Raw genomic sequence first — 17,026 nt, forward strand, 5'->3', positions numbered from 1 at the left:
AAACCCATTCTGACTGACTTAAAACCCACATGCTTAATCTCTGTGTAAACTAAGTGATGGGAGTAAATGGCAGTCAAACCAGCTAGTTCCAAGATATAAAAAAAGAAGTTGATTCTACAGTCTAGTCCAGCAGACTCTAATTCATTCTTCTCTTTACAAGGGCAAGACTGTCCCCCTTGGGGTTCCTTCCTATTACAGTAATAACAATGATATGAGTGGTGATGACAATGTAATAAGGTTAACAACATCATCAATGACAACCTAAATACAGCTAGTGCTTCCTCTGTGCCAGGCCCTCTTCCTTTCCCGGCTGTCTCAGACCAGCCATCAGAAGGGCTCGTTCCCTGGTGATAACTTGAGTGTGCTTTCATACAGTTCCTTTCTGTAGATCTGGGGTCAAGCTGCCTAAGTATCGAGTGGTAGTGATTGTGACAAACTGGAGAACTGTGGCCAGAGGCCGCAGCCATTACTCTATTTCCGTGACTTTTCCAGTATTGCCAGATCTTCCCCTTTTCAAAGAGGTACCAAAAGTCTGGGTCATTATGTCGAGTTTGCCACTTTTTAAAAATACTATGTAAACCAAACAGAACACATGTGCCGGTTGAAATGAGCCCTGAGGCAAGGTGATACAGTGGACCATGCTGTCTGCATTTAGGTTTCAGCTTTCCTGCTGTGTGTGGCCTTGCGCAAGTTACTTCACTTCGTTAAGCTGCATTTCCTTTTCTGTAAAATGGATTTTAAAATAATAGGTATAGAATTGTTGTTAGCAAAAGATGAGTTATTTATATCTCCAAAATGCTTAGTGAAATACCTAGCATTTAATCAGTATTTTCTTGTTACTGTTTGGCCCCCTCTACTCTCCTTTCTTGGACAGGCCTCCTACCTGCCAGTTATATGTATTCATTCCAAGGACATACATTATGAACATCTGACTATAAATGGCATCTACATTGTATTAAAAAAAAAAAAAAAAAAGTCTCTTCTTTCCAATGGCTATTAAATGACAGGTGAATTTAGAAGGGGTGGCGGGGGAAATAAACTATATTTCTTTTTCCAAATGGAACCACTTAGTAAATGGTATTGAATCACTTGGCTAAACTGATAAAAATACATTTATATAAATTATGCAGTCACTAGATAAATAACTTTTTTGCTGAATTTGGATATGTGGCTTTTTCAAAACTTTTTTTCCATCTGGCATTTTAAAATGTCTAACTAATGTATTTATCTTTTCAGTTTATCTTTATTAGAAGAATTTGACTGTAGCTGTAATGAACTGGAGTCACTACCGTCTACTGTTGGCTACCTTCATAGTCTTCGAACATTAGCAGTCGATGAGAATTTTCTTCCAGAATTACCCAGAGAAGTGAGGAATAAACTTGTTTCTATTAATTAACCTCTGATGATTCTGTTTTAGGATTAAATCTTAACAGCTGCAAAGGCATTTTAGATTTATGAGTTGAGATTTGAATATATATAGGAATTGTCCATGTATATATTTGTTAATCACTCTCCCTTAAATGACAAGTGATAAGTTTGTATATTGAACCGTGAAAATGCATTTACTTAAGCATTACTTGCAAAGAAGAGTAATAAAATATTGTAAATTAATTAATGCTAAGGAACATAATTTTGAGTAATTTAATTTATATATTTTGCTTTTAAGAAGAGCAATAAATAACATTTTGAGATCATTATATTTCCATTCCTAAGGTGAAAGATTTTTAATGTTAGTAATTTTTTTTAAGTATCATGTTGCAAAACAATATTATTTTACCTTCTGGATACACCAAGAGGTTCTGTTTGTTTTTATCTCTAAATAGGAGCTTTATTTATTAATGTCAAGGAAAAAGCATGAAGTATACTTTCAATTTAACATTTTCTACAAAACACTTCCATAAAAAAGGAACAATAATCCATATATTATTTTAGAGCCAAAAATTATGAGTAAAAATGACAAATACCATTGTAATATGAAATAAAACTAACTTTGCCAAAGAAATGTCAAGTACTTCACTTTTTGAATATGTATGATCTATTATAAACATAGCTATATTAGTAGTCACTGGGATGGGCAAGAACAATGACTTATAAAAACAATTAAGTATTCTAATAATAAAATTTCAAAGAAAATTCTTCCTTCTTGATATGTAAAAGTATACGAGATATATGTTGCCTTAATATCTAAAGCAATATACATATGATACACACATATTTCAAAGAGTGAGATTATAAAAAATAAAACAATACACATATTAAGAGAATCTTAAAAGTGATAAGAAATTTGTAAATTAATCAAATTGTTTTAAAAATTATAAATATTAATTTAAAAAATATTGTCTACACTGTGATTCTTTACTGTTTTGCTGTTGTTGTTGTTACCTATAGATTGGAAGCTGTAAGAATGTAACAGTTATGTCTCTACGCTCCAATAAACTGGAATTTCTTCCTGAAGAGATTGGACAGATGCAGAAACTAAGAGTCTTAAATTTGAGTGACAACAGGTATTTCTGCAACATCACAATCATATATGAGTTACTACTAAAAGCAAATTATTGTTTCTTGTTAATAATTTTGGAAACATAATCTATGTAAAGTGTGTGTGAAGTACAGGGAATGCAAATAACGTAAATATGCAAATATTCATTTAGAAAATGCAGAAGCTAATTTATTTTTAAAGAGATCTTTCAAATTATTATTTGATTATGTTAAAATCATATATTATGTTGTATTTTAAATTTATAAAATTTATACACCCAAATTCATATACCGAAATCCTCCCATATGCATATTATGAAGACATGGAAAATAATTGAAATTAAAACCTATAAAATTGATTAATAAAATTATGTGCATAGATATGAATGTATGCAGGCATATATGTTTTCACATATACTTTTATGTCTTCAGTAAATTAAATAGACAATGTGCATATAGTCAACAACACCAGAATAGTAAAAATATTGCCTGGAAGCTAATCCTAAGTAGTCATAAGGTTTGGACATTATGGTGAGGACAACCAAATGGTCATTTAGTCATGTTCAGAGCAGGACCAAAAAAAGAAAGGATGTCACAAAAGTGTTATGTTGGTGGGTGGGGAAAAAGGAAAAGTAAAACTGCAATTCATCTTTGTTTTCACCACAATTATCCATAAATAGGAAAGGATAAGAAAAATTTGACTAATGATAACTGCTAAGAAGATAGGTGATTGCAGAATAGAATGCTTGAACTCTGTTTTCAATAAGTTTCAGTCAGACTAGTAACATGAGAAACTGAGAGGATTTGCAACAAAACTCTCAAAATTAGTTTGTATGGAATCATGAAGCATGTTCAGGTTCTGGAAGTTTCACTAAGTGTAGGAGATCTCGTTTGTTTATTAGTTTAAGAAAAATACAATAATGTAAATTTCAAAAACCATTCACTTAGTAGCTCACTAATAGTCACATGTAAGAGAATAAAACATTTTAATAAAAGGTTTGGGATTTTATTTTTAAAACAGGGTAACAAAGAAGCTTTATAGCTTGGTGCAACAAAAGTAAGGCATGTCAAACCAACCTCGTTTCCTGTTTTGACTGGGTTACCAGGCAGAAAAATGAGGGAAATGCTTTGAATGTTGTGCCTGATTTTCAGCAAAACATTTTCAAAATTTCCTAATTACATTCGTGTGAGTAGGATTAAAACAGATCATGGAGATATCATAGGAAGATGGAGTTCCAGTGGATTCAGTTACAGTCCCCCAATGGAACCAAGCTCCATTGTCAGCTGGAGGGAGAGTTTCATGATGAGCTATAGAAGACTCTCTTAAATTCTTGTTTTGCTCAATTTTTATACATTAATAATCTGCATAATGATATAAAAATGTTTATCAAATATTTTTAAATGATTCATAGTTAATACTATTAATGGAGTTATTTATTCAACAAATACAGCATACTTGAGTACCTACCAACCATGTGACAGACACATTGCTAGATGTGAGTGCAAAATATATGAATAACATACTGAGACTCTCATAATATCAGGAATTTAAATATTTTATCAGGCCAGAAATGTAAGCTAAATTCATCTCCTAATACCATGACTGAAACAGTATATGGCCAAATTAATATTTTTAAGTTAATGAATTTTTCAATGAATCTTAACCTGAGATTACAATTAATATTTAGCCAAAGCTGAGGACAGAGTTGAACATTACCACCAGAGAACCAGCTGCTTAGATAAAAGATTAAATATGAAATGTTATCCAAAGTCATTATTCCAGTTTAATATTTAAAATATAATAAGTTTTTAAAGTTTGGCATTAGAGTTCAAGAACAATGATTCCTTTGCACTGTAAGACTGCTTCTGTGGTTAATTTTGTGCACATTGTGATACTAAATAAAAGCTATTTTGAGCAACTGGAAGAGCAAGAAAAATATGGGTAATATCCTTCTCTAACAGTTTTTCTTCTTCATACTCTACATTTGTGGCTAGATTGATGATGATTTATCATGGATGTTGTTGTATATGATTCTGGAGAGTTTCCCCCTTGTGTAATTTTGATATAACAGAATTGATATTCTACTATTAATTCATTGCCACATGATGCAAAAAAAAATCTCCCCATAAGACCTTACTTGATAGTTTCTGGCTTCAATGAAATTAAATAACTAAAAATTGGAAACATCTTTTATGAGTAGTTTGGTTTAATGTTATAAATGCTAGTATGACAAAGAGAATTATTATACAATTTAATCTTTTATTCTTTATATTCTTATTTATGTTTTATAAATATAATCTCAGAAAGGTTATTATATTCTTTCTAAAGTTATCTAGCTAATGTACACTCTGTTGATATTCATACTGGCTGTCAATATTTTTTCATAGTTACTAAGTTATATGAAAGTACTTAACTGCTTCCACATATAAAAATTACTGTTTCCACAGTCCTTATTTATTGTAACATTTCCCACTTCCATTATCAAAATATATTTATTCATCAATTAGCTAATAGAATTTCAACATATTAAAGATGTAAGGAAATTTTCATTATAAGTTATTTCTAAAATGTATCTGTATTCAGAAGTGGACATGCATAAATAACAAATCCATTGGCATGCCTTGTTTGTATTATCCTGCTGACTAGCTGTCATGATAATCACAATTTATTGATCACGCACAATTTAAGGGATATCAGGTAGTATGTTGAAGTAGGCATTTGGCTATTTGGCCCTCCAAAGGCTGAAGTGAAAGCTAAACAGATAATTTTGATTGAGTACCAAGGCTGATGCCAAACTTCATCTAACTCAAAATTACATTTTTAAAGATTCTCTCTTTGAATATCTACTACGCAATATGAACCCTGAAGAAACAAAAGGACACACTTTCAGGAGCCAACATAATGTTGGGAGCTGTAAATTCTTTTAATAGTAAGACAGACTTGGCCCCTTACTGTCATGGAGCCTACAGTTTTGTGAGGTTATCGGATAGTAAAAAATAATAATAATAAGTCACAAAAATAAATATAGAATTACAAACTGTGATATGTTTCAGGAAGGAAAATATGAGGTGCTTTGAGACCAGGTTAGGAAAAATATTTTAAATGAAGAGTCGAGGAAAAGCCTCTTTAAGAAAATGGCATTTAAGCTAAGAGCTAAAGGATATGTGGGATTTAGTCAAGTGAAGTACGGGAGAAAGAATATTCCAGAGAAAGAAATAAGCTTGGTTTACCCTCAGAGCAGGTTGAGCGCAAGCCAGTGGTGCTGAAGGGACTAAGTCAGGAAAAGAGTAGCAGAAGCCTGTGGAGGCCCAGCGGCTCTTGTGGGCCAGCTCTTGTAAGGTCTTAAAGGCATGTTAAAAATTTTGGATTTTATCCTAGATACGAGGGAAGGCATTTGTAGGGTGCAAAGAGGAGATTTTTACTTTCTAAAGATTGCTCAGGCCACTCAATGGAGAAGGAATTGGGGGAAGAAGAATGAAATCAATGTTACAGTATTTTAAATAATTCTTTATAAAAATGAACTCTATCCATCTTTACCCATGCTATTAGAATGTCCTTGTTTTTGCAGATTAAAGAATTTACCATTCTCCTTTACCAAACTTAAGGAGCTTGCAGCTTTGTGGCTTTCTGACAATCAGGTAACAACTTTTATTACCTGATTTATTTTGTTTATTAAGATGAACTATAATTGAAACTTTGTATTACTAACTTTTTAAACAATAGATACACCTCTGACAATTAGTATAGAAGGTAGATTCTTTATCCCCCGGAGAAGAGATTTTTGTAAAGGTAGCAATTCAAATATGTATTTCCTCGCTGCACACAAAACAGAACTATAATTCCCAACCCCTTTAAAGCTTCAATTTAGCATCTACTTCATTCTAAAAAAATCTAATATACAAAATGATCATTTTTATGCCGTTTTAGCTCTAGGTGATACATATATGTCCTTAGAGAACATACTTTAATTATACCTCTGAAGGTAACGAATGAGAAATTATTACCTCAGTCCCCACAAGAGGGAATTACTATCCTCCATGTTCCTTTTTTCTCATACTTTTAATTATAATCAACTTAACTCTAAAACGTTACTCAAGAAATTTGCAAGGATCTTTTTGCAACTATTACCAGTATTTTCTGTAAAATTGTTTTGATTTTATGTCTTTTCTCATGAAATTAGATTATGATTGAATCAGTAACTGAGTGTTAATAAATAATTTTATTAACTGGAAAGGAAGCAGGAAACAGTTGAAGACACCTGATTTGCCACCAGGAAAACTGGTAATAGACAATTTCGACATCATTTATCGATCCTCTTTCACTCTTTTCCTGTAATCCTAAAACTCTGAAACACCTATCCCAAACTACAAATAGCCAAAATTAAAACAAATCATGTTGAATTTAGTTTTTCATCATTTCCTGAGCGTGAAATCAGCCTCATTCAGACTCCTAAGTACTGGGCTACTTCTGTGAAAAATTAAAATAAACGTCTGCAAAACTGTAAAATGTTACGTGTAAGAATGTCTGTGTTTCTACAGTTATTGCAGCACTTGCTTCCATCTACTGAGTAAAAAATTAGATTGTCATTCAAATTCAAATCTTATCAATGAACTGTAGATCTTTCAAGGCATCAATATATCATTATAAATAAAGCACTTCTGGCATCAATGTGGATTATGGTAATGGAACAGTCTATTCAGTCTTGCCTTGTGAGAAAAAAAATCCTCTAATATCATGATTTATTATTCTTCCGGGAGGGTAAACAGAACAGTGACTGCATTATTTAATTTTTATTTAGAACAGTGACTTAATGCTCTTCTGACTTAGTTTCATGAGACAAGTTGGTATCCCCAATCCCCTTTATGCTTCATTTCTATTAATAAATGTCATGAAATAAGCCAATTTTTAAAAGAGACAAAGATCCTTTCCAGTATATTTCCATATATAATATCAGAGTTCTAAAAGCCCTTTAAAATAGTATCTTTGAAGTCAAATTAATTAATAGAGAATGAAATATTACCATCTGTAGGTCAATATATTGTGATATATCAGATACAAGTACAGTTGCTTATCTATATGTGGACCCTGTCTTTGGTTACAAAAATAGCTCTTAAATATAAATGCTTTATGCTTTAACCAAACTGAATTCATAGATGATCTTGCATAGCATGCGTTTGATAGCAAATTCCATTTGGTGTTTTTGGGGCAACAGCTTGTGAAAATGAATAGGCTTATAGAACCATTCCAAAAGCTTACTTAGTTGAAACAATTTAACACATTTTTGGTGTCTTCAAGATTAAAACTAACATTGCTCAGTGAGGATGAAAATCTTGTAAAAGAGTATACCGGAGAAAAATAAAATTTCATTATGAAGACCTTAGAATTTGAAAATATTCCCCAGCAATAGTCTTATTTTATGTTATACTTTCTAATTTCATTACTTTTTGCCTTGCTTTTGTTTTAATCTTTCATTTAGCTTGGTGAGTCCAGACTATTGATTATGATCATACATAAAATAATATTCTTTGTATTTGCTAGCTTATTGGTCTAATTTACATGTTTTTTGCTTCCAGTCCAAAGCCCTTATCCCTTTACAAACTGAAGCCCATCCAGAAACAAAGCAAAGAGTATTGACTAACTACATGTTTCCCCAGCAACCTCGTGGTGATGAAGGTAAATTGTCAGTAGAAATTTCTCCTATACTTATATAACAATGGATAAAAGAGATTCATTTTGTTCTGATCTCTGGCCAGGAATACTGACATGTGGGCAATGCTATAAAGATAGGTACATGACGCCCAGCCGATGTGGCTCAGGGGTTGAGTGCCAACCCATGAACCAGGAGGTCAGGGTTCGATTCCTGGTCAGGACACATGCCTGGGTTGCAGGCTCGATCCCCGATAGGGGACATGCAGGAAGCATCCGATGGATGATTCTCTATCATCACTGATGTTTCTGTCTCTCTCTCCCTCTCCCTTCCTCTCTCTAAAGGAGATAAAAAACATATTTTAAAAAATTCAAAAAAGAACTTAGAAAAATAAAGATAAGTACATAAATCATTTGGAGGTTAACTATATGTATGAATCTTATCTTCACACTATAACATTTTAAGTAAGATTCCAAAAACAAAACTCTTCCTCTTTATCATAAGAATGTTGACTGTTAGGGTCAGTTTCTTCTCTTGGTGAATTACATGACCCAGGTGAAATGTGGTACCCAGCTAATTGAAATGAGCTAAGAAGAGCCAGATCACAAGGAAGATTGAGAGAGCTGGTTTATTTCCTGTGTTCACTGGTTTCATGAACAAAATTTAAACATTTAGTCCAGTGATCCCAGGCCCCAAATTATTTCATGTTAAGAGTCAACCTTAACATGATGACCTGCAAGTGATGACCATTCTTTCTTTTTCAAGTTGAGTTTCCCCTAAACAACATCAACAACTGACAGGAAAAACCTTTTCCAATAATTCAATCTTCTATCCTATGGTCACATTATTCATAAAATGTTTAAAAGAGGTCTGTCCTTTACCCCTTGAAACTCAGCCATAGGCTTCTTAGCCCAAACCAGCATAGGCTCTTTCATGCACATTTTCTAGTCTTACAGTCACAGTGCTTCTTAGGAGAGTAAACCCACTGTAATCAATTAAATTCACACAATCCACTTGAATGAGACCAACTCCTAAAAAATAAATTATTGGCATATGTACTTCTTATTTTCAGGGATAATTATAAGAAACATCTTTAGTCTTTGATTTAAACATAAATTAATCATTTGGGGATATTTTAGGGTATTTTAATTCAAATTTGAGTTACCAAAGTAGGAAAAGGGAAATCACTTTCATATGTATTTTTCAGATTTCAATAAAATTGATCTTTTGAATTTATGAAAGAAAAGCCACCCTGTTCACATGGTATAAGAAAAGAGTTATGTAAGAATTGTGTTTTATTCATCTATCTTTACTTATATTTACATTTTAATATCCCTAGATTATCAAAATATTTCTTTTCAAAAATATGTAGGGGAAAATGAAAGTGCCTTATATTCACTGGTTATTTCTGAGATCCAGTTTCACAGCTTAAATCCCTGATTTGTTCCAGGGGGGGAAGTAGATCTAGTTAGGTAAGGCGATGTTAAGAAATTAGCCTTGTTTTGGTCTGGTTTCCTTTGGAAAGAAGAATCAGTATTAGAAAAATTTTCTTGCACTTTCAGCAACTCACCCTCTGGTTTTCCAAGCAGAAGTGTATTAAATGAATTTTCAGAATCCCTTGCAACAAAAAAAGGAAATATCATTAGCCAACAGTTTAATATAAAGATTTATAAGCCATTTATTTTCCCTGTTAATTTGAGACACATTTAGACTAATGAGACCTTCACGTTAAAAGACTAAATTTTTCACGTTTGTTACCCTAAAAATAAACTCCCTTCCATCACCCTCCTAGCCAACCCCTCCCCCGCTCCCCCCACGCATACACACGGTGCAACCTTAGACACTTTACAAGACCATCATTATGTGGTACCTTTTATAAAATCCTGACACAGTTTAGTAGTTAAAATATGGGCTTTGTAATTGCACAGACGTGGAATAGAATCCTGCACTCACCACAGAGAAAACCGCATGACTTTCACCGAGTCTCAAAACTCAGCTGTAGTTTTCTGATTAGTAAAGCGAGGGCCGTATTAGTACTACCAGTGCGTTGCCACGAAGACTAAAAGAGATAAGCCGGGCCAGAGTGCTTGAGCTGGTTGAGCGTCGTCCTGTGCACCAACGGGCTGCCAGTTCAATTCCCTGTCAGGGCACACGGGAAGGCAACCGACTGGTGTTTCTGTCTCCTATCCATGTCCCTCTCTCTCTCTCTGCTCCTCTCCTCAAAGTGTGTCCTCAGGTGAGGATTAAAAGAGATAATACTTTTTAAATGTTTAGTCCAGCTCTCTATTATTTCTGTACTATGAAGAGCTCTTTCTCTACACTGGAAACTTCCCAATCTCACTACAATGCTGCCTGGGTTTTGGAATGTCTCCCTTGAGGAACATTTCCGGTTAGGAGAGCGGTAAACCCGGAAGTAAACGCTTCGGTTTCTGAACCGCCCAGGAAGTGGAACACGCCAGGCGGCGTCCGCTGAGGGCGAGGTCCTGAGGCCCAGCTGCCGGCTGTGGATCCCTCGGGTTTGATCATTTCAGAATTCCGACGGTCTCCTGAACGGGTCACATTCGTAATCCGAGGTACCGCTGTATATAATTACTGTACACTTAGGAAAGCTGAATTTGTGCTGGAATATTAACAGACCATGTAACAAAGATCAAGGGAATTTTATTCCCTCCTTCCTTTCTTTCCTTCTTTCTTTCTCTCTTTATTTCCTTTTCTCTTTATGTTTCCCTTTTTTAAACTTACTGTATTTGTGATGCCTATCACCATTGTTTGTGTAGTGTACTAAGCTCTGTTAATAACACTTTGTGTAATCACAAGAGCCAATAATATTTTGGAATCTCCCTGCAGATTTCCAGTCGGACAGCGACAGCTTCAACCCTACGCTGTGGGAAGAGCAGAGGCAGCAACGCATGACTGTTGCCTTTGAATTTGAAGAAAAAAAGGACGATGACGACGGCGCTGGGAAAGTTAAGGTGAACCTTTTAATTTGTGTTTCTTCTCATTGTTTTTGCTTGTTCAGTGTTATTATTGAAATAGACGTTGGGACAAATGGAGTGATCTCTGCACTAGAAGGCCAGACCCATCTTTCAGTCTCAGGGTGGTGCCTTTCATCAGAGCAGAAGGACCATTTTGGAAGCATTGTTGTGCTTGGGAGCGAGGCTAACGCCCCAGGTCTGACTGGGCACATGGGATGGGCCACCCCGTCTTACAGAAGAACATGAAAGAGATTCAAGGTGATAAGGAGCCAGGAGAAAAATCTGGGTGATAGGCTTTCTTTTCTTCGCTGAGCAAGGCGTCATGCAGACTATTGAAGCCAAAACACACATTCATGGAAGAGCCGATGGATTGATATATTTCATTGGCATTAAAATCGCTGAGAGATTCTATGTTCCTAGGATATTTGGGAAGAATTTATGAGTTTTCCCAAGTGGGAGGAGGAGTTTTAAAGGAGGTGATGGCTAACAGCAGGTGATGTTCTTTGGGGAAAATAAGTTCAATTTTTTAACTCCAAAGCATTTTTTTTTAAATCTTTTATTGAAATTAATGTAAGTCAAGTAACAAGATTGAATTTTAAAATCTATATTTTTCATTATTTAAATTTTAAAAGATCAGAACTGATATAGACTTTGTTAATATCAGATTTTTATGTTATCATTGTAGCAACATCTTGAATCTCTCATTAATTTTTATGGTATTATTTGTGCACTTTTTTTTTATCATGGGTACTACCAGCTGTCACTCTTAGTAACTAATTTCCTAAGTAACTGTATAGTCATTCTATTAGTAGATTTACATTGTTCTAATGTATTCTTTTCTGTCCTCTCCACATTTTCCAAACTTTTTTCTTAAACCAACACACTTTAGAACCTGACTAGAATTAGACAGTAAGATAATTGACAGGGCATATCTATATTATTGCAGAGAACCCAAAATGGATTTCCAAATCAAAATGATAATTCTGTTAAAAATTTGGGTTAAAAAATGTTTCTGGAGGATTGATTAGTGCTATCTAAGAACCAGAGACATTTTTTATTGTGAATTCCTAGAAAAAATAATACCAAACTAAAAATAAACAAAAACCTTTAGAACTTTTCAGTTCATTTTTTAAGGATTTCATATGTTAGATCCAGAACCAATGGATGATGCATTCTATATTGGACCTTTGATTCATTGTTTTACTTCACTGAATGTCAAAAACTACACACTTCTTCCTAAAAATCTATATTCAAAGGATCCAAGAGGAAAAGAGTGTATTTAATATACTCTGGTATGTGTGTCAATGAAAACATAATACATAGTCAATGCAAACAATTATTTAGAAGCCCTGTTTGTGTGTTATGTAATCAGGTTTGTTTATAATCAGAGTAGGTTCATTATACTTTAGAGTGCATTTTTCTCTATGTTTATTTATATTTAGTTTATTTATATTTTGTTAAAACCATATGTGTTTCCTAAATCTCAAACTAATTCACTTCAACTAATTTGAATATTTCCAATGCCATTGGCTATTGGACAAATTAGAACACAAACAAACTTCTAAATAAATCATCATGGAAATATGATGAATGGAATGTACTGAAATCGTAAACTAAACCACACTTTTCTGGTTCATTACATGTACATTAAATTTAGCACAATTTTACCTTTAATTTACATAAAATTTAAAAAGGAACCAGTAACCTATGCCACCAACTTCCAAATGGACTAGAGTATAATGCCCTACTTATAGTGTGTGTAGTGTAGTATGAATGCAGCATTGTGTGAAGAAATTGTGACACTTTAGCTTCATATGCTTTTGGTACTGTTTTATTGCATAGAATTAAAACTAATTTTCTGATGGTTGTTTTAAATGCATTACCCAAAGTGAAAAAAATAAGAGTAGAAAAATGATAAAGTGAAAGTATTGCTACAGTGCTCCTCTTTCTCCCAGAAAATGGAGATTCCTTCTCCCACAGGATCACTCCTGCCAAGCCCCCTGGGAAAGGGGCCAGCGTGGGATTACTCTCCAACCTGCCAGACTGTCTGGCGATTGCTGCACACCATGGGCCAGGTGTGATCAGCAGATCCAAGATATGCCCGTCCCCCAGAATGACCCACAGCTGGCATGGGGTTGTATAAGTGGCCTCCAGCAGGAAAGGAGCATGTGCACTCCATTGCCAGTTGCAGCACAATCCACCACTCTTCCCTCTCTAAGTGGCAGACAGGTAGGCCTAGGTGTTTGGGGTAGGAGAATCCCCCATGTAGAGGCAACCTTGGAACAGTGGTTTATGGGGTATGTTCTGCATGATTTGGGGTAATAAATATTGATCATAGTAACTTACCAATTGCCAGTGTTTGCTCCCAATTTAATTTTTATTCATTGACATTGGCAATGGGGAGGGAGACCTGAGCCAGAGGGGAGGGAACATCAATACAAAGTGCCTAATGGTGGGGTATCCAGCATGGTTTTTGAGTTGGGTGCATCATTTTTATTTATGTTTTTATTTTTAAAGATTTTTTTAATTTAAAGTGTAGGAATACCAATAGTCGAGCAGAATGTTGATGACACTATTGATACAATCTCAATTGTCCTCACATATACCCACATTTTTAAAAAATGTTAATTCTGGGGGAGATTAAATAATGAAACTTGATTCTTAAAATAGCATAAGATTTAAATTGAGATTTGCTAAGAATGAACTTTAAACACAAAGATGGCATCTGTTGAGCATCAATTTACCTTAATTTGAAGGCACAGATGATGAGAATTCCTGTAAGAGAAGATTGGTTTGGGAGTTGTGGCAAATGGGGTTTGTTTATCTCCGTGGGTTGGGTGTTCAAGAGTTGAATGGAAAAAATAAGCCTGAATGGGGACTGAAAGAATGCTGCATTTTTTGTAAATTTTACCATCCACATGTAATGGACTAGATTCTTATTCTGTCTTATATTCTTTAGACAATATAAGGCAAGCTGAGAATGCATTTTCCTGACAAAAACTGCTAATATGTCTCTTTTGTATGTAAAGTATTTCAATTAATTCCTAGACTAAGAAAATTAACAATCAATAATCAAAGCATTAACTATTATTTCTCTTACTGGAATTTACAACCACAACCAAATCAAATTAGAATGTAATCATTATATAAGAAAACCACAGTTCTGTGTGAATTTAAGATATCACTTCTAAATGCCCTAGCTATTAACACTAATTTTTTCTTTATTGCAAATTTTGGGGAGTCTCCAACATCTTGCAGCTGCTATTTGCATTTACTGCACTTTATTTAGATCTGAGATATACAGAATTCTGTGAAACATTTTTTCTATTTTCAAAAATTACAATAAAATAGCATTTCAGTAAAAATCTTGCATTTTAATAAATTTTATATATGAAATGAGCAAATACTTTATGGTGAGTGATATACACAATATTTTGGTAAGAATATAATTAACAGATTTCTCCCACCTATGTGTATAATAAATGAATTTACATATATATTCATCCCGTATTAGAATAAGGAAATATTTCTAGCCTACCTATTTATAAATATAAAGAAATTGCTTTTGTATTTGGGCATTACTGAGCTATGAATATAATTGTGTTTATGATCATGTTTATTCATTTCTGAAGTACAGCACATGAGTTGAAAAGTAGAAAGAAAAAACAATCTATAAACTGGTATAAAATATGCTTTTACAGAGCTTACAAATATCACAGAATTATAAAATTATAGTTTAGTTTAAATTATAAATTATTGTTAGCTTTATGTTGTAAAACATTGAAATTATCTTTTTACTTAATTCAATAAAATTCACATTTTAGACTTACAGTATTTCTTCTACAAGATTGAATAAATATATGCTGCACTGATACGAGAGAATAGCTCTGAGTCAAGTACTATGGGTTTGAATTTGGGCATTGCTACCAACTAGCTATGTGGCCTTGGACAAGTAACTTACACTCTCTGAGCCCTGGGTTTTTCGTTGGTTTTTTTTTTTTTTTTTTTCATAAAATGGTAACAGATGCTATAATAAATTGTGAAACTTAAATGAAACAGCATTATAATTTATCATAAATTATTAATATTATTAATCCTTTATTATTTATATTTAAAATATGTGGTTAAATAATGAAATAAGTATTATTATATAAATAACTAATAATAAATATCCTTATAAAACATTTTCCATGGTGCCTGACACATGACAAATACTGAATAAATGATAGTTGTTGCATACAATCTGAAAAAAAAACAATTCAGACAGTTATAGGTATTGTGGTTAGACATATATAGTAGAATCTAGCTTGCCGAAGGAATTCAGATTTTAAAACTATGTAAATAGAATATGATATTAGAAATAGTATCCTATCTCTGCATAGAATTATCTCATTTATTATCTCATTTTAGCTCTAGATTAATACAAGCATGTGGGAGAGATATTATCATTCCCACATTATATGAGTAGAAACTGATAGCTGGTGAGGGTAAATCTAGCTTAAATTTAGGTCTTTGGACTATAAGTCCAGTAAATTCTGCTGGTTGACTAGTAAATGGTAAGCAAAAAGCTTATTATCTAGGTGGAACAAATCCAAGTTTTATGAGACCTGAAGTTTCCACAGTTTGAAGAGGGGCCCCTTTAATGAAAAGAATATAAAATAACTGTGTAAATACATAAGTAGGGCTCTCACAAGGCTTTGGAAGGAACCCATGCAAGTGACAGGCCCTAAAGCTTAAGCTTCATTAGCTTTATGGCAAATCCGCTTCTGTTTCTAGATTTAAAGATATTTGCAGAGATAAAATACTCAAATGTGTTCTGGTGATGTGACCAAAATATCACATTAATTTGCTTATAAAATAAACAGAAATTACTGCTACCATAGCCATTAGTAAATAGTCATCTAATTGTGTCAGATGGGACATAGCATCTACAAAAAATAGATTACATTATTCAGGGAAGTATTTAATTCAATTAAAGGAGAACACTTCACACTCTTTTCCTTTGATTTAATTAGAAGCACAGTTTTAGCACAGAGGATATTTTAAGGCACATAGAATTTTAACTTAATGTCCTACTTGAAAATTATTTTTCATTAATATATTGTTGATTATTAAAAATTAAAAGATGGTTTTAATTGGCATTATGGTTGTACCGTTCTATCATTTACATTTTCAGATGTGGTATTTGGCTTTTAGCCCTTTGATGTCAAGTACTTTTAAACAAGTTCAACAGTATACTTTAAAACTTAGATTTAATTTGCAATTGACATTTCTCCTACAATTTAAACAGCAGATCCAAGATGCATGCATCCCAATGGACTTTTTCTAGCATAGATATCATTCTTTTTATGTTTGTTTAAGAATGCATTATAAATTAATTACCCTGAGATATATTTATATTTCATTCTAACAACTTAACCTTTTTCTGTAAAGTCTAACTTTTTCTTGCATTATATTTTCATGCCTTTATGTCTATATATTATTAATGTCATCCTTGTTTATTTGGGAGTATAAAAGATTAAATTACATTTAAACAATACATACACTAGCAAAATTATCTGATTTTTCATCAACTTTCCAAAAATTTATTGGAAAAATAATTTTGTATTTTTAGTACTGGAAGGAAAGTTAAAAATCATTTAAGGAAGTCCAATGCCAGTATTTGAGAAGGAAAAAGAGCCACAAGAAAGACGAAACACTGGAATAACTAAGTTGGTGGATTTGCTAAAACTGCAGATGAGCAAAAGCGTTGGAGTTCATACTCATAATCCCCAGATCTAGGCCACCATTATAGTTTCTTACATCCTATGAGTTACATCGGTGTGTGAGGGTGGCGATGCCTCTGCCCTTCCCGTTATTTTTTGTCTCTCATTCCCACTCTTCCTTCTTCAGCTTCTCTCCCACCTGCTCCTCCCCAATCCCACA

At 33.4% G+C, this 17,026-nt stretch overlaps 1 protein-coding gene across 2 annotated transcripts in view; it reads left to right on the forward strand.

Annotated features, from left to right (window-relative positions):
* The window catches only part of LRRC7 (leucine rich repeat containing 7), a 293,661-nt gene that overhangs the window by 194,013 nt on the left and 82,622 nt on the right, over nucleotides 1–17,026 (forward strand). For both annotated transcript variants that reach the window (XM_087820512.1, XM_087820513.1), the window contains 6 exons: nucleotides 1,237–1,366; nucleotides 2,389–2,504; nucleotides 6,048–6,117; nucleotides 8,053–8,152; nucleotides 10,974–11,098; nucleotides 13,082–13,330. In XM_087820512.1, the coding sequence (XP_087676638.1) occupies nucleotides 1,237–1,366; nucleotides 2,389–2,504; nucleotides 6,048–6,117; nucleotides 8,053–8,152; nucleotides 10,974–11,098; nucleotides 13,082–13,330 (790 nt within the window). The remainder of the gene's footprint in view (nucleotides 1–1,236; nucleotides 1,367–2,388; nucleotides 2,505–6,047; nucleotides 6,118–8,052; nucleotides 8,153–10,973; nucleotides 11,099–13,081; nucleotides 13,331–17,026) is intronic.

The sequence above is a fragment of the Miniopterus natalensis genome, chromosome 9, assembly GCF_054644295.1.
Source record: "Miniopterus natalensis isolate mMinNat1 chromosome 9, mMinNat1.hap1, whole genome shotgun sequence".
Taxonomy (NCBI): domain Eukaryota; kingdom Metazoa; phylum Chordata; class Mammalia; order Chiroptera; family Miniopteridae; genus Miniopterus; species Miniopterus natalensis.